Consider the following 25,024-nt stretch of genomic DNA (forward strand, 5'->3'; position numbering starts at 1 on the left):
TATTTGTTGTAAAAATATCTTTTGCCTATAATGCCATGTTTACTCGACAATTGTTATCTTTAGAAAACAATATTCTATGACTAGTTTGAACAATGAAGAAAAAGTTTACTTTCCACGCCCAGGTGCCCACTTTGTTCCGGAGATATCACAGTCCTTTTAAATAAAACGTTTTAGAGACCTTCCAGAGGGCCTCACTTATGATCCATGAATTGATATCGGCAAGGCGTTCCGTACTTAAGGCACCCGGGTCTTTCCTCGGGAGCAAATTTGATGAATATGAGCCTGCATACACACTCAAAGGCTTTATTGAAGTCTGGTTGTTTTTTTTTACCAACAAAAGTGCTAGTTATTATAGGACTCTTTCAGGGCACATCATTATTTCAATCTTCAAAAAGCGGGTGTAGCTCTTTAGTAAAGAGCTCTTTTTCACCAAGACTGCATATCTATAATGGAGCAAAGAGGTGAAGAAAGTAAGTATGGAGTTACGACTGAATACATTTTAATTTATGGCTGTCCCTTGTATATTCTTCTAATAAATTTGGTTTGGATTTTATGTTTTTATTACTCGGTTGATTTTGTAGGTAATTAATTACAGGTACTCAGAAATACTACTTTATATAATTAAATTATTACTTTCAGTTCAATTTGCGTTTAGGCATGGTTTTTTTTAGACATAATATCTTGATCTTAATACACAAATAGTAGTAGAAAAATAATACTCTTTTATATACTTAAAATCAAAATATTCTTTATTCACGTAGGCTCATAAAAGTTATTTTCAATCGTCACGTTACTGTTTAAACTAAATGTAAACTGTTACTAGTTCGAAGATTGACCTGAGAAGAGCCTACAAAAAACTCTGTAGTTACTATTTCCCTCATTATAATTACAAAATGTGTATAGAATAGAGTAAAATATATGTATCTATGTTATAAATGCAGCTTTATTGTTTTGAGTAACATGCCATTTGGATCATTTTTTTGACCTGAACTTTAAAAGTTTTTATTAGTTTTTATTATTAAATTAAAAAATACTAGTAGAATATTTTAGAAACGAATACCTTTACTCAAAAAGGATGTAAAGACCATGCGAAGTCGGAAGCTAGGTTAACTCCTCCTAAAATACATCCTGCCAAAGCAAAATCCCATAAGACATAATATTATCAAAGTAACCAAAGTTTACAGTATGAGTAAACTCAGTCACTGGTCTAATTTTTTTAACCGTATTACGCGTATGTTGGTTTAATGATGATTCCATTTAATTTTTAGTGATTTATAGAAAATAGAAATACTATAGCATCAGTTACATTTAGATGACAATATTTTAAAATTACCTTTCAGTGTTGCTTTCTTACATAAGGTTTTTTGGCATTCAGAATTAAATCAAGAAAAATAAAGATATAAGCATACATAGGATCAGACAGCGGTAAGCAATGTTGTTAATAAACCAAACTTGTTATCTGTGATAAAACCTTGTATACATCGCCATAATTATCTAATTCCCTGTCAACTTTTAATAGTAATAAGCTATCATCAGCAAACAATACATTTAGCATACAGAAGTGAAATAAATTAAAAAAAGACAAGAATATAAATAACTTTAATCAGGATATAAACAACTTCAATCATTTACTAATAAATAAAAAATAGTTTTAACTTCGAAAATGTCTTAACATAAATAAATTACCAAATCATACATATTAAGGTAAATTACTTACTCAGTTGAGCTAATAACATTTATAACAAATTACAAGTCGCGCCAATATTGACCTTCAATTCAATTCAATTCTTGATTTAGTGGCTTTTAGTTGTGCCGACAGGGCACAGATTATTTCGCCAATGTCACGTAGGATGGAGAAGACACGAAAGAGATTGATCGGAACAGTTGAGGAAACAAACTCAATTAAATTTTGAAGACTAGCATAGTAGACTAGACTACTGTTTGCGCCCAAAAAGATACAGCTTGTTGTGGTTTCGCGCGCTTTTATTTTTTTTATTCTTTCCAGCCAGTTGTTATATATAGTTAAAGGAATCTCCTAAATATACAATATCACAAATACCTTTATCATAGAAAGATTTTTAGCAAATTATTAACAAAACAAAATTACTTTTATAATAAATTGATTGCAAGGGTATAAAATAATAATCATTAACTATACTATTACACTCGATTTGTGGTTTTCTAATATTATTACAATAACAATAAAACAATGATACGCCTGACCGTATTTCGAGTCGCCTCCCGCCAAAATGAGAATTAATTTAAAAGAAATCTGACAGCATGACGCTTGACGTTCGGAAAGTCACACCAATTCTTCTTATAATATAATTAAAATAAATTAGATCCTAATCCATTTCGTAGTAAACGAAAGTTTTTCATCATCCTTAAGATCAGGGAAGCATTGTTTCGTTGTCATCAAAAAGGGCTGGATTTATCGCTTGTCTCGATCCCAAGCTTCAAATTCTGGTATTCCCGACAACGATGCAGCAGATTCGTTTGCTAAAAACAAAATCTAAATTAACTTTATTCAAGTGGGCTTTTACAAGTACTTTTGAATCGTCAATTAACAATTAAGTGAAGCTGCTATATCAACTGGCTCTCTTGATCATTTTAAAAACTCAACTCAGGACTTGTTTGCTCTACCGAAAACTCATCTTGTTAAATCCTGGAATTCTGTTTGGGAAGTTTCATCAAAATCTAAAGGTAGATTTTACGCAAGTCTACAACCAGTTATTCCAAGGCGACCTTGGTTTTCTTATCACACTAAACGTTGGGTCACCACAACTATCTGCCGTTTACGCCTTGGACATGCATGTACGCCCGTTCATCTTTGTAAAATTAGAGTTAGAGATCTTTCTGACTTTGACTCACTCTCACCTGATAGAAAGTGACTACCACCGCCCATGGACATCTGCAACACCGGGGGCTTGCAGGTGCGTTGCCGTCCTTTAAGAAAGGAGTAGGCTCTTTTCTTGAAGGTTCCCATGTCGTATCGGTTCATATCATACATAAATCTTAAATGATATCTCTTGGTAATAATAATTTATTGGATAAAGGACATACTTTTTGTCAAGAACGATTATGTGGTCGCCATCACTATGCCATAGTTGAGATAGGACGGGGTGAGTCGCTCTTACTCTAGTTAAATCATGATTAAATAATTCTGTTTGATATCTGGGGGCATGGCAGTGCCCCAGCCAAGTCTCGAGCAAAACGGGCACGGCCGTACCATCTTTTCTCGAAGCGATTGGCGGCAGGGGGCGAAAATATATCTTCGAAGTGGACAAAGCTAGGAGTTTGGGTTTTCGGTGACTAATAGTAGGCATTAGAACAAGCTTAAGTTCGAAATTAAATGCCAATTTAATTAATAGTTTAGGATTCACGATCGGTCAAAGTTACACGATTTTGTCACTCACTGACTAACTGACCGATCATCAAAAATCTAAGTTACTTATAGCAGACTTAGAAGCTTAAAATTTTGCATCAAGATAAGTCATTAGTCACATATAAAGGAAAAAATATAAAAAAAAAACATTAAACAATAATATACCATTGAAAACAATTTTATATTTGCGGTTTGGCAAGAACATTGTGAATGGATTTTGACTGCATTGTTAACTTTGTTCGTTGTTTAAGTATTCAATTGTATGAATACATACATAGAATAGAAAATAATAATATAAATGTAATACATAGACTATAATGAATATAAATTAATACATGAAGTTCATAATTTTTAAAACTTTAAAGCTCCATCGTATAGCGATATATTATATTGTATGCGCGCTCGGGCTCAGGAGACAACAATGGCAGAATGTAATCGACTCCGAAGCATATATCACCCAGACTTGTCTACCTTAGAAGTAACAAGGCCTCAGAGAAGAAACAAAAGAGATAGAGATAGAGAATGGGTTCTAAGCAAAGCAGTAGCTGAAGTCTAAGAAATTATGAGGTCACCTTAAAAAAAAGAAAGAAATATACACTAATATATATAATACACTTACAAAAAATAAATGAGATCCCTAAACTAAATGTTGATTTATAACTACATAATAATTTGAATAGAACTTGGCTATTATGAGATCTCAAAACTTTTTACGATAGAAAGACTGCGAGAGGCTTGGCATTTTTTTACATTTAATGTTTTTGGTGGGATTTTTATTTTCAACATGAAACATGTGTATTGTATCTTTAAGGATATGGTTTATAATTTCGTCATCCACACAATTACTCCGATAGCCGTGATCGTCTAGTGGTTAGGACCCTACGTTGTGGCCGTAGTAACCCAGGTTCGAATCCTGGTCACGGCAGTGAAATTCTCACTGTTGCGGCGGAGTTTAAGTTTTTTAATTTTGTTTTATATTTATTAACACTTTTATTGCTTAATTCATTATCTGTTAAAATTTATTTATAAAAACAAAACACTTTATAAAGCATTCACGTATTTTTTTTGAATTACAATAAATAAAATTATGTTGCTAATGAAGCCGAATTCCTGATAATCCTGATAATGAATTTATAAATAATTATTTTGTACATGGCGTTCTTTGTGGTTTTAATTAACGTATTTCTTGCAACGCCATCTACGTTGAGAGGAGGAACTACATTGACAAGTTCTATCTAACAGGTATTCTAAATAACGGAAAATGACAAGCTCTCGAGACCGTTAATATTATAAGTCTGCGGATAGATGGCTCTACTGGTATTTGTTTTGGTTCAACCACGCACCGCAGCTGTTCGCTATCATAGAAATCTGTGAGAGAAAAGGAGTGGTGATTAGGTTGTCTTTGCCAAAAAAATATGTTTTATAAATGGTCCTAGATCATATTGACACCTGTGCTTCTACTATTTGATTTATGAAGTTATTGGCTGTGCTGTGTATTGTTGGCAGTGTGAGAAAACAGTGTTAAATGGTGTAATTAACGATGTTAACTTTGGTTATGACGTTTACTACGTTCCTTGCATGTGTGCGTGTGTAATGTGTATTCATCGTGACAGCATTGCCGTTGATTGTTGAAGCGAATCTTGTAACGGGATATTTGTTAGGAAGCTTGTTTGGGTAAGTTAAAAAATTTGTTTTGGATTGTTAACCTAACCTCTGTGACATTCACGCCTGCAAGTTACTTCGTACATTCGTAGATACATGCCGATGACCTCGATATCCACTGTTCTTTATTATATTGTATTTATTGAAAGGCGTTTTGGCAATTGAGAATATTCTAACTGGAAGATATGTAAGATTTGTTTAATAGATACTAAGATATGACATTGACCGTTATTTAAATAAAAACTACAGTAATACTATTACTGTATTCTTTCATTGGTAATAAAGTACGATGAACGTTGAAATATTTTTTTAAGAAACTCTAGAATAATACCTACGTATGCATTTATTAATAAGTAATTATATATTTCGTTCGAATTATACAAAACATTTAAATTTTGTATAGGTACTAGTTTAATAGCCAATAGGTACTTTTAAGTATCGAAAATATAAATTAAGGTGCAATTAATTATGAAATCTATGAAAACGTTACTATCTATACATATTATAAAATTATAAATATAATTCAAATATACATATATAGCTTGTAATTTATGAATCTCAGATGTTGTATACAATTAGCCCAATATTATTTTAAGTATATTAAGTAAAATAATATTTTAAATAACTTGTTTATACGTATACATATAAATGTTAGAGTTTTACTTAAAAAACCCATGATATATACTTACTAACACGTTTTTATAATTCCACAAAACAAGTATCATCAAGTTGGTTAAGTCACTATTATGCTGTCGTGATTTATTAGAGAAGTCGATTTATTAGTCTATATTTAAATTACGCTTTTAACATTTAAATTTAGCAAATGTTGTCACTTATAAAATATTACCAACCTCAATTCACGAATAGTTAATGTTAATTTTGCTGCAAATTTTGGAGTGGGTGCGTTGTTAGACAGTAGACGTAGGCGAGATAATTACACAAAATTTAAGTAATTATATCTCTGAATTGCTCAACTAATTCAGTGTTGTAATATCGTAAGCAATAATTATGCGTAAGTGATATAAAACCTTTATTAACAATCCCTCTTGTTTTATTACCTTTCAATGACATTGCACACACTGACAACGTACTGACTTCCTTTTCACATCACATTTTATGAAAAAACATTAACTGTTTCCGTTATAAATTATTCGTGATTTAATAACCTCCAAAATTCCTCGTTATCAAAATAAAAACGTTACTGAATTACTGAGCAATGTTCTTAACTTGCTGAAGCGTGGAAACAAAATGTTTGGCAAAAAAGCTCCGATTAAGTTTGCACGCGAGCCAAGCACTAGCTCTCCGAAAGGTAAAGACAGTTACCCCGAAGTAGCCTTAGCGGCTATCGCTTCTTACAAGAAACAAAAAGAAGTTAGTGACTTTATGAGCTTTTTTCTTGGGGCTCTCGATCGGAATTCCGACTGGCTGAACGGGGTCATCGGTAAGCAAACTAACTTTAGATGCGCTTTGATGGTAGGGGCCGGACCGAACCGATTCCATCTCCAGGAAATAATATATCCGACCAGTGAAAACGATATCAAACTAGAAGTGGAGCATCGAGATTCCGAAGATTACGACAAAATCGCGATTGCTGCTTTATTGAAACTGTCGAATTCTGAAATCGATCTACTTTTAAAATATATTAAAACTCGTCTATATGATAATCGAGTTCTAAAAGAAGATTTGCTAAAAGGGAGATCACTGGGAATTAGTTTCGCAGTTTTGAGACCTTTTTCTGAAAAGCAATATCGTGTCGTTGAAAGGATAGTTATAGGAAGTTCCATGAAATGCGTACTGCCTTTGAAGAAAAGGAAGCTAGAGGAGAAATCGATAACCAGGTCTCCTCTAAAGAAGACCAAACACGTCGCGTAGTGCCGAGTGTGAAATAACTTGAAATAAATGAGTTCTCGTCATGGTGTACCGCATTGTGTCATACAGCCTGTAATGACAGCAATTCAGGGCGACTGTAAAATGCGGCGATCACGGCAAATTATACTCATTCCTGCATTGATAGCTTCCGATTACCCGTGATTGATGGCCGACGCTGGTGGCAAAATATAATGTAACGAAATACATTTTAAAATTTACTTTAATAATATACCTATTCTTATGTTAATTTTAATACTATTTCAGTACTATATCTATTTACTTGTAATTGTGAAATCTTAGCCTTTGAAATTTTATACCGTATTTTATACAATTACACAAATTACATCACACGTTTTTTTATTTGTTAAAGAATACCTCGCAATGAAATTAAAGCTTTTCGTTCGGCAAGTGAACAGCAATGGTATCGGGTCCCTTTTCTGTTAGATTCTTTTCATCTGGCATTGCGAGCTTCCGTCATAGATCAATATCACGGAAATCAGGGCAGTCGTGCGCGCTCTAACTTGTAGCCACAAAACCATTCGATAACTTATTACAAAATGGCACACGCTTCCAATCTAGGGCAAAACAATAGTTTAGTTTTTAAATTACGCCATAAAGCTTAGGTAAACAGTGCGTTATAGAGACTCTTTGAAGTAACAATTTCGAAATTTAGTAATTAAAACTGCCATTAATTTTATCAGGTTGAATATTTTGGTTGTTACGTTATTATATTTAATAGGTCAAGTGGATTTATAAAATATATAATCCTTTTAAATTATTAAGGTGAGATATTGAGATGGAGCATTCCATCAAATCCCGTTTGTTTCCGCAGCTGTTTTTGAACTCCCTATTTAAACAACTAAAAGACAGTTTTTACGACTCACTATTTCTGAAATAGTTGCTCTCTTAGAAACTTCGATCTGCTTATCAGAGACATAAATCAATTTGAGTCATGGCTGAGAATAAGTTGGGTCGATGCTTGGCCCTTTTTCTTCTAAGACGGGCTTTCAGAGGATTAAGGGGCTACTGACCGCCGCGTAATTGGCGTAATAGTTATGTGATTTATTGCTCAGATTTATGGGCTCCATAATAATAAGCTTCTGTTGCAAATTTGCGTTTTGGAACGTGACGATTTGGTTAAATAAATATTGTTGGACATTGTCCATTATTTGCTATTACACCATTTTGCTATCCGGCAAATTGAATACGGAGTAAGTGAATATTTCAATTTGTAGTCTAAACAAACTGGATGGAGGACATAGTGTTGTTATTTAATATGGTACATTTTCCTTTTAAATTTACCTACTTTGCTGTAGTACTACATGATTACATGATTCGTCATGTACACATTTGGAATAATAACAAAATTAATTTAGACAACGAAATATTAAACAATTTTACATAAACACTGATTTCCATTGAATTGAGTATTTAATTAATGCAAATATCATCAATTATGTATAATCGAAATAATGTTTAAAACGCTACAAAATATTTTGTATTAAGACAAGAAAATGTTTTCGTTATCAAAAATTAAATTCAAGCCGCCGCCGGTCGCTGCAACAAAGTGAACAAAAAGTCTGTTAACTTAAATCTCCGACATTTGGAACCGCCTGGGATTCTGACCACGGTCCAGATTTAATTTACATCTGAGATTTTATTTCAGCTTTCTTTCAATATAAAATTCGTTTAAACGTTTTACCACAAATCCTTCGAACATTTTTAACAGGCAATGTGATCGGAAATCAAATTATTACTTGTAAGTTTGTAAAAATAAATAAGCAACATTAAATGAGTTGGTCTATTAACTTCAATTACAATATAAGTTTTATTTCTAAAATGCAAATAGTCTTCTGAAATATGCTCTGTTCTAAATGAAATAGTACAAAGACTAGAACCGGATCTTCTGCGAATTTCCTAAATAAATAAAGCTAATGAAAAGCAAGACTTCGCAAATACAACCACTGTTTAAATGCAGCCGCTCATAAAATATTAAAATTAACTCCCAAATTTAGTAGCCGTAACATTAACGATCTACGAAAATACTCTAAATTGGAGAACGGTGTTACGATTTAATAAGTAATAAATGCACCTACTAAGGACATAAAGAAAAGAAAAAATATAAAAAGGTTAAATTTTTATTTTAAACATAGGTAGGGAGTTTGATGGCCCTCACACGACGTGAAACACGTTATCTTTAGATTTAAAGCTTGTGGGTAATAATAATACGCGAGGAAATGGCTGTTCAAAGCGCCATCCCACTGCGAAAAATGGAACATGGCTCTGATTTACTCCTGACATTTTTGTGAAATATTGACTTTAATTTTATTAATGTCTGAATAAATTCGCTTGAGTCACTTTCACTTGTGCGATACCTTGAAATTATGACGCGATGAATTTGCTTTTACTTATCAATTAATTATTCTAACAGTAGATTTGGTTTTAAAAATATATTTCTTGAGCAGAAATAAGATGAGACGTATGATGAAAAATTTGGTTTGTGCTTAGTTAAATTTAGTTTTGTATTTTTAATATGTAGCAACTTAACTTTCATTTGCAATTTGCTTAAATATACAAAGGAAATTTAAATAGGCTCTTCTTATTACTAAATTATCATAAAGTTCTTTGTTAAACAAAATGCTGTGATCAAATTAAATGCATAGAGATTTCGTCGATAAACCATTAATTAAAATATTCTCAAATTAGATAAAAACATATGTATATCTTGTTATAGTTTTTGCTTTCATAGCGACATATCTGAAAAAGTATGATTAGCATTTAAGTAAATTTTTTACGATAAATTAATGTTGGCTTTTGAGAAATGTTTCATTTAATAGTATTGTAAAGTGCTGACAAATAGCGGTGACAAATTAAAAATACCACGCGTTTTAGCTCGCAATGTAAATTTTCACGAAATGTTAACTTGACATGTTACACTAACATTTTCAAAATAATTCCTTTTCATTCCCATAATTTCCACGCACGTAATTGCGTATAAAACTTGGGCCGCCATTAAAAAGCCGTCGGGTGTGTCGCTGCGCATCTGTCCTCAAGGTAATTCATCGACCCTTTGCTGTCCACCTGCTTCCTGTCAGGTTGGAACTTAAGGGGAGTGATCACTTATGAGAAATAGATCAACGCGAAATGGCGCGTAATGTGTTTAGCAAGGGTCGCGAAATTGTTATTGTATATTATTACTATTTAATGTCAATTAAGTTTATCCATACGATAGTATATTCTTTTTCATAAATATTTATAGATAAGAATATTTTGCTCAAGTAGATTTTACACATAAAATATTATTAAATTAACGCAAAACATATGTACATATCACAATGTAAAAATCCTTTCCCATTTTTGCCAAACGAGTCCATCTATCAAAAGGCTGCGGGTCTCTAGGTTTTAATATCTTGTCTGGACAAATTTGTTTGTCGTTTGGGTTTAAGTGGATAAAGGCAAAATCCCTTGTAAATAGTCCCATATTGAAGGATAATCTTATATTCTGAAATAGCAAAATGGTCTGATATAATTTTTAAAACCCATTTCAGGACATTATGTCATATTCGATATTTTATACATTTATGATAAAATGTTAAAAGCTGTTTTGGATATTGTTTGCAGTTTCAAGCTTTTCAAAGGAAATAAATAAAAGGTACGTCTAAATAATAGTTATTGTTTTATTCATGACCACCTTTAAGCATTCACGCACCATTCGCCAATCGATCCACATAAACCATCCCAACTTTAAATATGAAATGAGACAAGAAAATCGCGGTAGTTTTTCAGGGTGGCCATAAATATTGCTAGATAAATATGTATCATTGCCCCCTGTCACGCTCGTCTGATTTCGGTATAGGATCGTGGTTATAGGGTGAAAACTTATGCTGTTTCCAAGTTCCAAGACTTTAAGCTATTACAAAAATGCAACATTGTCTTTAAAAAAATAGAACTGAAACATACAGAAGCCATTCGTGGTGATAAGCATACTCTTGATTTTTTTGGTTTAGTATTAAACTAGCTTTGATAAATTGCAACAATAAATTTCTCATAATTCCTCAAATTGTATCCTACAAAATTAACGCATGATGTTTAAATTATTAAATTAAATGCTTTATATAAACACAAATTCATTACAATGTCCAGAAATATATATAATAAACATTTCTTACGAGAATAAGAGATAGTTACGTAACTCGAAATACAAAACATTGCTCACGGAAGTCACATGACGAATGTCTACGTGTTCTTTTCGAGACGGGATATATAATGCGTAAAATTACTGTCTACCATTTCGCTGCATAAATTTTGTTTTTCCGATACCCTCGTGCCCACTGAAAACGCTTATATTTAATATAAACGTGGAAACTAATACATAATGGTCCAATAGTAATCATCAACTACTCTATAACATTGTTATTATTAGTTTATAGTACACAAAAAGAGTTTGAATGCGATTTTATTAAATAAACAATCTCCCTTATTGTATAACATAAATACAATCTATATTTATGTTATAAAAATAAAAGTAACTCTGTCTGCATGTCGCTCTTTCACGACCAAACCGCTGAATAGATTTGATTAAACTTGGTATCAAGCAAATATGAACTCCAAGAAAGGGTTACTTTATTATCGAACAAATGACAACCTATTGGTCATTTGTTTCATCATTCAACAATTCGTCCCTAAAACGCGAGTGAAGCCGTGGGTGACTATTAGTTATAAATAAGATAGATCAAAGGCACAAACAGTACGTCTGTGGAGACACAATAATATATGTAATTTTAAAAAAATCGTCTTAAAATGAAATATGTAAAAACTTTGTTCGAATCTACAATATAACAGTTGGCTTATATTTGTTAAATTTATATATCTGTTTAAAGTGTGACCAACATCAGTGATTTTCTCGTTCGTAGATAGTGTCGGAACACAAAAAAGGAGATGGGTGGTCACGTACATCTCGAGTTTAATTAACCGGTGATTAAAGTTCTACTGAGACCAAGAGACAACCAGCTTCCTTGAACTGTGGCGTCCTTTAGTGCTTGGCGCCCAACGTGAGGCTTATTAATTGCCGTGTTCCGACTTTCTTTCAAATTAAGAAACTGCTATTGGAAAATAAAATATCTTTCGCTTTCAGATATCTCATATACTTATATTTTTAAATACCATATTTTCCGTTTTCATTGTGTCTATGTAAAACTAAATAAAATTGGGTACTAAAATTTGACTATCTTCGAATTTTAATATTTTATCATCTAGAAAATGAAAGAAATCTGTCAATGTCCTTATTAAGTGAATTTTCTTCGCTGTAATGAAGAATTTGTTCTCTAAGAGAAAAAGCTAGCGTTTTTCGTTAGTTTCAGAGCATAAATATTGGCTTCTATTCAAATTATGCTAAGAGCCATAAATATTTATGCATACTATGATGCTCAGATTCAAACCTGTTGAATATTTATACAAAGAGAGTTGACTAAAATTGGCTTGTGGCCTACTTCCAAATATAATCCTAAATATGGTATTATATAGTATTCAAAGGTATATTTATTTACTTGCGAAAGCAAAACATCACAGGTAGTAAAATCATTATTATTAATTCATAGTAATAATTTTTTGCCATCCATAATTTCTATCAAATTTGCCAAAATTAGCAAAGCTTTGAAATTTTCTAATAAAGGTTTATGTAGGTAGCCCTTTGTAAATTGCGTTCCCAGTAACAATGGACTTTTAATAGATAATCAGATTAAATATATGTATTTTATTATTAGAACATAATTTTCAGTAATCCCGGGTAAAATAGTAATGTGAGTAAAGTATTTTCGAGGAGAAAATCGTGTGAACGAAACACAACTACACTAAAGATACAGGCTTTTAATAAATTTGGAATTATATTTTTTTAATATTTTTCTTTTACTTAACAATGTATGCTGTATTATAAATAAAACAGCTGTTATTTATTGTATCAATTGAATTTCATAGTAAAAATAAATGCATAATAACTATTTGTTTACTAGTTGTAAGAATTGCTTTTATTACTTATATGAAAGTCATGGTCGTTACGACAATAAATTATCATTACAGCCTAGAAATACATATAAAACAAAAGACAGTACGTGTGTAGAATAACACTGGTATATTTATATAGTCTGTTAATATACTATATGAGATAAATGTACATAAATGCCGATAAAATTGGTACCGTTTTTCGACTAATGCGTGTTTTGTTTTATCATATCGAGGTCAAGTTAAATTGGCCTGCTGAAGTAATGAATATGTTCGAGTTCTTTGTGTGTTTGATTGAAGATTGCGTTTGCAAGTAGAAACAGAATCAGCCTTTTAGAAAATTCAACGGAGCTTGTCTAACAATGCTCTATTCCACACGAGGCACCCGTTGGGAGGGTACAAAAAGGTGAATTATTAGATTTCTCACGGCTAGTGGTTTCAATCGGGCGATATTTAATTAAATAAAACCTCATGGGGTTTTGCAGACGCTTTGTATCCAGTTTTAATTTCTATAGTCTGGTTTTTTCTTATTTAGCATTTGAAAAAAAATCTTCATGGTATTGTAGACATTATAAACCATCTATTCTTTGAATATAAAAATCTTCAAAAATTCTTAACCATTCTTATTTAACTCTCAGCGCAATACTTTGTACCAATTCCCTTAACAAAACAGACACATGACAATATAATTGTAAATAAAGGTATGAAGCTTAAAAAGCAGCGACAACATAATGACGAAGAATGTTTTGAGTAGAAGAGGGTCAGTGTGGAATAAACTCCAAATTTGACTCAGATGGCTAGAGTTACGAGATCAAATAAATGTTTGACGAATAAGCCTTCGAAGTCAACTTCAGTTAATAGTGTTACTAAACATCCGCTGAAATGTTGCTGGCTCTAACGACCAAGACTCTTAATTAGCAACACTGACTTCGACGATCTTAGCGTTTCATTAAATGTTGTTAAGTGTGACAACAATCTAAATTCACATATAACACGTATTGTAGCCTATTTAGGTTTTAAGCATATACTGAAACGTCAATAATTTTGTCCATGGTATTGGATTTTGACGTTTATGACTATACTATACTTCCCTTCTCGTGTGGGCTGGGGTATTGTGTGCATAATGAGTGCGCTGCGCTTCAAAATTAGCGAATGTAACGGACTATTATTCTTCTCCTATAACATCACCAATCCCTCGGCTGAGTTCTTCGACTGTGTGAAGAGTAAGGGAGCGCTCCCAAGAAGAAAGTGTCTTCAAAAGTAAGAGTACAGATTTCCAGGCAATAAATCCCCTTTTTACTTAACTAAATACAGTTAATTTATCTCTCGCGTGTACATGTATAAAAATCTATACATAATTTAAATTTACGATAACTGGATCTTATTACATTAAAAAAAAATGACCGTTTAAATTAAGTATTTTGCTTTTCGTTAATCGCAGAGTTTCGCATCGTACTTGCATTGAAAAAGTTAATCGTATGCTGTCGTTTCTATTTGTTATGCTCCACAAATTTTATTTATTATCCAGCGAAACTTTGAATTACCTGCCGTTACTGTTTAAAATGTACGATTTTTTTCTTCCTCATCTAAATTGGATCAGCATGTTAACTGCCCCAGGGAACTTTCTGGAAGATTAATTTTTCGCTGTAGCTGGTAGTTTGAAATGTTACTTTTTATTGTAAATTTCATGCATACATCATCATCTAGCATCAAAACATATTTCGTTTTAATCATTTAAATTTTTACAGGAAATAGAAATAACTGTCAAAAAGCGTTTTTATTTTGTAGGAAATTCTTTAAGACTACATTTAAAATTATTTTTAATGAATATAATAAAATGTTTTGAAGATATTCATAGCTTTATTACCCTTATATATCAATTCTAATTACATGAAACAAATTGATTATTGTTAAAATATTGCTTCTTTGGATAGTGTATTGTTATTCGTAAGTCACGAGCATTCTTTAGTTATACAAATACGTAATGTATGTCAGCATCAGATAGAAGTAACATATCATCAACAGTTTGTTGAATTCGATCCTAAAACTATTAACCGTGTCCCTTCGGCGCCAGTTCCAGAAGTCGTTCTACAGGACTCAGGTGTCCCTCCAAATGTTTCTGTCCGAAATCATTTAGTTCGTTCCCTTAACTAGATCCCTCAAGAATAATTTATTTTTATCTGTCCACTGAGGTGGTCTTGTAATCACAGGTCTACTGCGAAATGTCCTTCGCTTTTAAAAGGGGACGTGTTTGAAGTTTTCTCTTAATAATAAATCATACAGTATCTAGTAAGGTTTCTATGAGGTATTTATTTTATTTTCCGATTTGTAAAAATTTTTTATGCGCTAATTTTTTATGTAAATTGACTGGAGCCTTGCTTTAGGATTTTGGATTAGTTTAATACTTAGATACTCCTCTAAAAAATTAACGTTTAAGTGGCCTGACAATAAATTGAAATCCTGCTGGTACGTGGTCACCACAACTTAGCGGTAGGGTTTTGTGCAATCCCTACATTATTACATTACATTGTATGTTCTACCGCCAACCAGTAATATTTAGAGTGGCTCATTGGCCAGTACGCATGCCTGTATCATAAGAAAAAACCAAATACCATCGAACCAGTTCTTATACAATTATGAGGGGTGTTACATATCCAAGTGAATAATACACAGCCCTTCCATCAAGTAAATTATCTCACATATTTAATTATTTTTTGGGTTTTCAAACTATGTTGCAATTATATTGGATACTTTTAAATATATACTAATAGTCGGTATTGTTGAAATAGTACAGCTAGTTTCGTGATCGTGATCCTTTTCAGCGAGAAGTCAATCATCTAACAATACAAGGACAATTTTGTGCCAGGGTAAAATTTTTCGAATACTGATACGTCGTGACAATGCAAGGCAGTATCATTCCAGCTCTGAAAAACAGGCTTACTCTACACATCGACGGCTTTACGAACTCGTTCCAACTTCAGTTATGCCTTTCGATACAGTCATTCACTGTCAGCTTTCGTATTTAAAGCACATTCAAATATGGATACAATGAAAATCGACATTGTTGGAAAGAAATAATATATCTTATCTTTTGTGAGTTATGTTATAATTGCTAGTTTTCAGCCTTGCCAAAATTTTATAGTAGCTCCGAATATTTATTAGTAATATTAAAAATTATAACATATGATACTTCGCTTTATACTTGGCGGTAGAGCTTCGTGCATCCCGATCTGGTTAGGTACCACCCACTCAATAACAGAATAACTTTGCATTTTTTTGTTCTGGTTTAATGGGCAAGAAAATCAGCCCAATGACTCCCTGTAGCTTTATGGGGGATATTGACTGTTTTTCACTAGACAGCCCATTTGCCGTACCAACTACATAAATTATTTAAAATAAATATTGGAAGGAAAAATAGCATGTAGGAATCATCCTAACGTGTCTTTTCATCAACCTACAATTTAAAGGTAGACTTTAAAGAAAATGTCTGTGGAAATTTTTTAACTTGTTTCTTATGCAATATTTGCTGCCATATTATATTAACGTGGAGTAAACAAACCTATATATGAACTTTCTCAAATATAAATATATTCGAGGAAATGCCTGAAGGTTTCATTTCATTTCTGTTTCAACATGGAAATGGCACTCACTTAATAAATGTGTTCAAGCTTTCGCGGTGCGCTTTTGAATGAAGAGGAAATAAATTAAACGATACAGTCTTCAAAAGTTTTAATATAATATACTGTTGGTAGAATTTTAATATTTATCTTGATGACGACTTTCTTTAATTAATAAAACTACGATCTACTTCGAATTAGAATTAGCCCATTTGTTAAACACATAGAATATAAATTAAGAAAAGTTTTTAATAAAACCAAAATCTTGTACGAAGAGCTACATTTCGGTGGAGGTTTTAGTTGATAATATTTATATATATAAGTAGCTTAGTAGTTTAATTTACTTTAAATTTGGAAAAATTGTAGTGACGAACGTCCATTTTGTGTTCGTTAATTTATTTAAAACATACAACAATAATTAAAGTGCATATGAATATCTATACTTGTGTTTACAAGCAGTTTGTATAATACGTTGGGGAAAAAGTTTCTTCGTATTTTATATGAAAATTCAAAAAGTTTTTTTTATAGTTTATTTACATTTGACTAAAGTATGTAGCTGCCATTTTGTTCCATAACTTTTTGCCATCTTGTTGGTAGTGACATGATCCCATTGCTGTAAAAATTTTGGGGCTTCTGATCGAAAAACTGCGGCATGTGGTTTTGGCAGTCCTCTCGTGATGTTAACCTGAAACTGCCTAAGGAATTCTGCAGAGACCGAAACAGATGAAAATCTGAAGGTGCAAGGTCAGAACTAAACGCGGATGCATTATTACCTCCCAGCCAAACTCTTGTAATTTTTGTTGAGTGGCTAAAGATGTGTGAGGTCTAGCGTTGTCATGGTGAAAAACCACACCCCTTCTGTTGATCAATTCTGGCCGCTTTCTTTCAATTTCTTGCTTCAATCTCATCAATTGTTCGCAATACAGTTCTGAATCGATGGTCCTGCCGGGCGGTAACAGCTCATAATGAATGATGCCCTTCCAATCCCACCATACACACAGCATTACCTTGTTGCGAGGTAATCCGGGTTTTGCCACAGTCTGTGAAGCTTGACCGGCCTTTGACCACGATCTTTTTCGCACGTTCTTGTCGTATGTGATCCACTTTTCATCACCAGTTATTAGCTTCTTCAAAAATGGTTCGGTTTCATTACGTCGTAATAAAGAATCACAGATGAGTACACGGTTCATTAGGTTTCTTTCAGTGAGTTCATGAGGCACCCATATATCGAGCTTTTTTGTGTACCCAGCTTTATTCAAATGAGTCAAAACCGTTTTGTGGTCAATTGCCAGTTCTTTAGCTACATCGTAACTACTAATATGCCGATCTTGCTCCACTTTTTCAAAAATGGCATCAATTTTGTCCGTAACAGGGCGACCAGAGCGAGATGCATCTTTGATATCAAAATTTCCGGCTTGAAAACGCTTAAACCAAACTTGCGCTACTCTCACAGATACTGCATTAGGTCCATAAACATCACAAATTTTTTTCGCGGCTTGAGTTGCATTTTTACCTTTTTTATAGTAAAATTTTAAAATGTATCGAATTTCTTCTTTAGATTCAATCATTTTAACAACAACAAAAACAAATGAAAATCACACAAATTCCTAATTTCAATTTGGAAGTGCCTTCTTTAAAATTAAAACTTTTTAATGATACCAAAACCAGCCAGATACAAATGGTATAGCCAAAGAGATTTTATTACAAGTTCATACATACTATATGCGAAAAGACTTTTTCCCCAACCTAATATATTTTCTGTACCTAATTAGGGTTTTGTGCGAGCCCGTCTGGGTAGGTACCACCCACTCATCAGTTATTGTATCGCCAAATAACAGTACTCAGTATTGTTGTGTTTCGGTCTGAAAAGTGAGTAAGCCAGTGTAACTACAGGCACAAGGGACATAACATCTTAGTTCCCAAGGTTGGTGGCACATTGACGATGTAAGGAATAGTTAATATTTCTTACAGCGTCATTGTCACCACATATCACCCATAGGTGATGGTGACCACTTACCACCAGGTGGCCCATATGCTCGTCCGCCAACCTACACCATAAAAAAAATAAAAAACAAAACATACCTGAAAACAAAGACACTACTTGTATAAAAATAAAAATAGACAATTCAAAGACAAATTATTAGCTATCAGCTAAATCTTTATTCAAGTGTCAAGTAGAATTTCAGTATTTAAGAATTTGTTTGTTTCAACGTTATTGATAAGAATTTTTAGATACTCGTGCTTAATACTCTTTTATAAACTTAAATAAATGTTGAATTCAACGAAGAATAGTGCTGATATTCTCGATGCATTTTCTGCGGTTTTCAAACAACCTTCGCTAAACCCCCGAATGAACGCTTTTATCTGTCTCCCAAGTAAATATAGAATCTCAGTAACTCTCTGATATTCTCTCCTCTCAAAATTTCTTCGAGTATCATAAGGATTTGAACTTAAGACGCTAGAAATCTTGAATATTTCAAATCTGATTTATATTGGAATACTATAAAAGGTAGGTACTTTTTATTACTGTGATTGAAATTAATATCACTGTGCTTTATAATAATTAATTATAGTTAGCAAATATATTTTATATAATGGAAATTATAGCAACAATTAAACTTAAATTACAGTTGTTTTAGATTAGATATTGTTTTAATAAATGAATGACTAGAATGTGAACGAATTTCAGCTAAAAAAATAAATTTGGAAAGTAAAATAGGGATATGAGTTGATTATATATTAAACTAATAACATTTCACATTCGAATTTTAAACGAACTAAAAATTACTCCAATATTTGTTGATGAAGTTTTTTTTTAAAAAAATTTCGTGTCTTAAATCAGAACCAAAATTTATTAAAACTGTTAAAATCTTGAATGTAATTAATGTTTGCAAACTGTAACCGTGTAGTTGCAAAAAATGATCACTACATTTCGGTCTAGAAATTTAATTCTGATTTTCTAAAAGAAGCATACTCAAGCAACAAACATGATTTGTAAGATTAATATTAAAATACTAAGACCAAGACTCACTGAAACAAATGACTGCCTAATCTGTCTTAGTTTTGTTTTTCGCTGTATCGCGTCTTGTTTGATTTAATCTTTTAAAAATAAAATAAAGATGTTCGCTAGACAGTCGGGTCTATTTATTCGAGCCATCTGAGCCCCGCTGTAATGGACAATGCATCTCCAATCTGAAACGGAACGCTGAATAAATCTGAGAAGTTTAAATCTTTTGATAAATGTCATCTGAAGTAAATTATTACAAAAAGTATTAAATATATTATTCGGAAAGATTGATTATTGTCAGAAAACTAAAAGCCTTCGTCGTTTGGTACTTCTGTTTGATTGTGAACTCAGTATACAAAAGCTATAGATGAATATGTATCAAACTCGGTAATGTATTTCTCATATCTGGAACATACAACCCTGGTATATTTTATCTCAGAGAAAAAAAGGGTTAGTAATAACAAACAAACTTTATATGCTATGAGGCGATTTTCATACCACAATATAAAATGAAAACAAAAAGCAATTCAATTATTTGAAGATAAATTAAATCAAAACAAAGAAATGATGTCCATAAGCGGACCATATCATCAGATATATTTCTTTTATAAGTTGCAAATCCAATAAATACAGAGGAGAATATAGTAAATATAATCGTCTTCCTATAGTACGTGATGAGTACTTCTCTCCATCAGTGTTAAGTGCCATAAACAAAGGCGAGTACAGCTGAAAGTGGGAAAGTGCGGGCATCGTAAATTATCAGCAAAGGGCAACCGATACAGAAGTAAGGCGACACATAAATCCTACTGACGCATATAACGGGTGCTACGGACTTTGTTTACTTCGATATCGAATTTCTGGAAATGCCAATATACCCTTTGAACTTTGGAATCAAATATTTTGTCATACCAACCTTTCCTTTCATAGTGTAGAACAAAGTCGCTCAACGCTGTCTGTCCTTATCTTTAGATCTTTAAAATTACGCAACGGAATTTGATGCGGTTTTTTTTATAGATAGAGTGACTCGAAAGGAAGGTTTTTGTATATAATACATGGACAATATATTGAAGAAACACTGATGATGTTAGAAGTTTGTAATGTGATGTCGTCAATAAACAAATTCTGTAGTATATTTAGTATCAGTATTGCATCCGTGCGAAGCCGGGCCGGGTCGCTAGATAATTCTAAACAAGTTCTTAAATGCTATTCTCATTTCACGTACATGTAATAAAATTCACACAACACTTTGGACAATATAGTAAAGAAATAACAAAAATTCTCTTGTATATATTTAGTATCAGCATAGCACATCGCTAGTAGTGTATATTTATTAAAATTATAAATTGGTATACATATATTAGAATCCTGGGAAACATTTCTTGGTAAACTGAATTGAAAATATCCAAATAAATTTCTTCCGATTCTGGAATATTTTTGTTATTGTTGTTGTCTGGGAGGTTTTTGTTTCATTTTCAAGTTGTGACAACATCCATGAACTCACGAATTGTGTAATAAAATTTAGAGTAAAGCTTGTTCCTTTACATGTTTTTTTTAAATTTTAATAAATGTATTTTAAACGCTTTCTGGAATCCTATTGTAAAACCACCTACACCTACAAAAGAGTTGCTGACTGTATGCAGTTGAATAACAGGAATAATTTGTTTGTGTTTGTTCTTTGTACCAATGTTATGTGTATTATGTACATTCTCGAAAATGATTTATAGCGTTTTGTGTATACATAACATTACAGAATATGTATTGAGGAGTAACAGTTATTGTTTTAATTTCCTTAAATATAGGACCCAATTATTGTTTAGAATTTTATTAATAAGGTCTTATATAAAAACCATGATAATATCCCTTCTAGTAAGAATCTATGGTTCCAATATAGAAAGCAAGGTCCGGATAAACAGCTAATTCCATTACGAGAATAGCTCGGCACGGGGTGGCCGTGGACAGTCTTATTGGGCTTTCGAGATTACTTGCTCCTTAAGGTCGTGACAGTCCTTATGTTACTAATCTTCGAATCAAAAGGGGTGAGAAATGAACTGCTTTTTCGGTCCATATAACGTACTAAGGTTGTGGAGTTTAAGAACTCTTTGATTAATTTTGTTGTGAACATTTACTTTTCTTATTAAATTAACCTCTTTCGTAATACAACGTATATCCGAATTTTTGGGCTACATTTGTGTCTTATTTTGAAGTTGTTTACTGTCATATATATTTTTATTGGTTTTATATCTTTCGATTTTAATAACTTTTTTAATGAAAAATTAGATGAAATGAAGAAATCAAATGAGGATATCCGTGGAGACGAAAACAAAAATGAACCAATAATCTCAAATGCTAATTTAATAAAACCAGATAAAAACGGTGACAATATGAAGGATCTAAGCCCTCTAGACTTCAATTCCGCTGATGACGTCAGGTAATTAAATTATTGTGAAATGACTTGCTTAATACCTTTACAACAAAGATTATTCGTATCTCGAAATAGCAAAAATGTAGGATAATAAAATGACCTCATGGACATTTTTTGTCACAGTTTGGAATAAAAACAACATAGATTTTTTTACAGTTTGAAATAAAAACAACAAAACTTATGTTATACTGTAACTTATATTACACTCAATAAATATGTATGTACATATATATATTTTTAATTAAACCACTAAAATGTTTCTAGGCAGAAGTTGAAAGCCGTTTTTACAAGTAAATTGCCGAGCTTTGATGAAAATGCTGAAGATTACATTGGGCTAAAAAATGACGGTGATAGTGAAGTCGTAACAACTCAGAATCGAAAAAGTCCGACATTGGTCATTAAAACAGATGACTGCAAATTAAATAACAACGATAAATGTAGTTTGCCAACAGATAAATCGAAAGAATTACCTTCGTCAAATGAAGGAAAAGGCAAAAAGAGACGCGGAAGGCCGCTGAAGACAGGACCATCGAAGAAGATAAAAAGACAAAGCGTTTCGGCGATGTACATTGGCAAGTTGTCAAACCTCGTATTTTCGAGACGTGGTAACGAAAGTGACTCTGATTTCGATTCTGCTATATTCTAATTCTTATAAATAAAATAATCCTCAGAGATACACCCTTTATTATTTTATCACCTCGGATTTTTATTAAGTAAGTTCGTGTAATATTTTTTCGTAACCCAGATTCGGTTAGGCGAGTGTATATCGTTTAAGTTCAGACTGTATCGTTGAGCGGTGCTATCGTATTACAGCAATCTCTTAGCGGATCGTATCATATCGGAAATTGAATTTCCGATTGGCTCTCAAGTGCACAGACTGTCTGTAATGGATGGCTCGCAGTCCCTGTTTCGCGAACTTCATGAGAATGATAGATAGTAATACTTGGAATAAGACTCTCAATGTGGAAATTGAACAATGTTATACTTTCCCTTGTTCGCTTCTTCTCGAGTCCGGTGAGGAATCGTTTTAACTGAACGAAAAGTTTGCGGTTGGCTTGCCTGACTAAATATTAATCTTTTCTTATTTAAATGTTATTGCTACGGATTCTAGATTTTTTATCAGTATGTATTATAAAACAAAGTACGCTTGCCGCATACGTCTATTTGGTCGTGATCAACACTAAAAACTACATTCGATGAGGATCTTCATACTGTTTCCATCAATGGATATATCCTATACGGTATATTACCTATACGGATGGAGTCATTTATGAATAATTGTTTTATTGTTGTTATTTATAACATATTACAAAAAGCAGCGGAGCTGCGGTTTCCTAGATTCTACTCAATTTGGCACACAAGCATAAAAAGAGGTCCAAAGATACGGCACTGGAGAAAGATCCAACACAATACCTAAAACACGGGGACTTGATTTCGAAACGTTAATACTCGTGAAATGTGCCACGATATTGCATGATATCACATACTATGACACACGCATATATCATATAATCTGAAAAAGCTTCTTATTTTATATCGACGAGCGTAAACGCGTTGGGAACATTCGTCGTCACGTTTAGCACGCACATAGCAAATACTGAAGAGATTTGGATTACAACTTAAAAGTGAAGATCTAACGTAAAGAAACCAATTCGGCAGCATGCCCGAATACATAATAAATTGATTAAAATGTATTCATTGAACTCTTACTGTTTTTAATGGAAGACAATTCAATTTTTATTCAGTACAAGCAACAAATTCTAGTTATAAAGCGCCTTGAATATTACATGCAATCTGTACCGTAAATAATATCATTTTTAAATTTTATTTACCTTGTAACATGAAGTTAAATTGATGAAAGCGATTGGAGAAGCCTACTAGTTACAACATATAATAATATGTTGTAACTAGTAGGCTTCGCTTGCGTTTTAGGCTGTTGGTTGTCATGGTCAGGCAAAAAGATAGCCTATGTCCTTTCTTCAGGAGTTAGGAGTTCAAGTTTGCTTCATACCAAATTTTATCAAATTCGGTTCAATTGTTTGGTCGTGAATGAGTGACAGACAGACAGAGTTACTTTTACATTTGTATTTGATATAGATTATATTTATTATTGTATATTGATATAGATTATATTTTCTTTTTTTTTATAATATAATGGGTATATATTCTGTTTAAAAAAAAAGACCGAGAGACCCCTAGGAAATCATAAAGTATATTTGAAAAGATTATTAATTAATCAAATAAAGAAAAAAAAAACTTCAAGTACAAAGTTAACCCAGCTGTTAACGTAAGCCAATTTACAAACTTAAACAATATTCTTTAGAAAAATCTAACAATAGCAAGGAAAGTTCGTTGAACATAAAGCTGTTGGGCCAGCGGATCAAGCGCAAAAATACGACAGGACGAGAATTTTCATTTCCACAATGTTTCGAGTAAATTCCTCGTCCGATTCACCCCACTCCACCCCGATGTTTGTTCACGTTTTGACAGATAATGTAATATGTAGTGAGGGAAATTGGGTTTGAACCCTGATAGCAATCCGGTATATTGTTATTGCATCTGACATGTCTGGAGATGCCTTTAGGTTTACAATATTTGTGTTGATATCATAACGCTGTCATAATGCTTATAAAATTTTATTGTACTACATGTTGAGTTTGGACTAGGGTCTGACCGCACTTTGGTAGTTATATACGATGAGGTGGATTGATAGCTTTGTTTTTTGCACGTTCGAAGTTATAACTTAATGCATATGGATACATATATATTAGGTTGGGGAAAAAGTCTTTTCGCATATAGTATGTATGAACTTGTAATAAAATCTCTTTGGCTATACCATTTGTATCTGGCTGGTTTTGGTATCATTAAAAAGTTTTAATTTTAAAGAAGGCACTTCCAAATTCAAATTAGGAATTTGTGTGATTTTCATTTGTTTTTGTTGTTGTTAAAATGAGTGAATCTAAAGAAGAAATTCGATACATTTTAAAATTTTACTATAAAAAAGGTAAAAATGCAACTCAAGCCGCGAAAAAAATTTGTGATGTTTATGGACCTAATGCAGTATC

At 32.4% G+C, this 25,024-nt stretch overlaps 2 protein-coding genes and 1 non-coding gene across 3 annotated transcripts in view; all 3 read left to right on the plus strand.

Moving 5' to 3' along the window:
- Window positions 1-4,238: 4,238 nt before the first annotated feature.
- Trnah-gug lies at window positions 4,239-4,310 on the plus strand. The gene has a single exon. It is a non-coding gene; the product is annotated as a tRNA-His (tRNA).
- Window positions 4,311-4,724: 414 nt separating this feature from the next.
- The window catches only part of LOC124535572 (uncharacterized protein CG43867), a 363,739-nt gene continuing 343,439 nt past the window's right edge, over window positions 4,725-25,024 (plus strand). Inside the window, exon 1 of the mRNA XM_047111819.1 lies at window positions 4,725-5,059. The gene's annotated coding sequence lies outside the window, so the exon portion shown is untranslated. The remainder of the gene's footprint in view (window positions 5,060-25,024) is intronic.
- Window positions 6,173-7,254, plus strand: LOC124535568. Its single transcript, XM_047111817.1, has one exon. The coding sequence runs from the start codon at window positions 6,296-6,298 to the stop codon at window positions 6,917-6,919; it is 624 nt and encodes a 207-aa protein (XP_046967773.1). The 5' UTR covers window positions 6,173-6,295; the 3' UTR covers window positions 6,920-7,254.

Source organism: Vanessa cardui, chromosome 15 (genome assembly GCF_905220365.1).
Source record: "Vanessa cardui chromosome 15, ilVanCard2.1, whole genome shotgun sequence".
NCBI lineage: Eukaryota > Metazoa > Arthropoda > Insecta > Lepidoptera > Nymphalidae > Vanessa > Vanessa cardui.

Coding starts and splice junctions, on each gene's coding strand:
- LOC124535568 (XM_047111817.1), top strand. CDS start 6,296: ATGTTTGGCAAAAAAGCTCCGATTAAGTTTGCACGCGAGCCAAGCACT.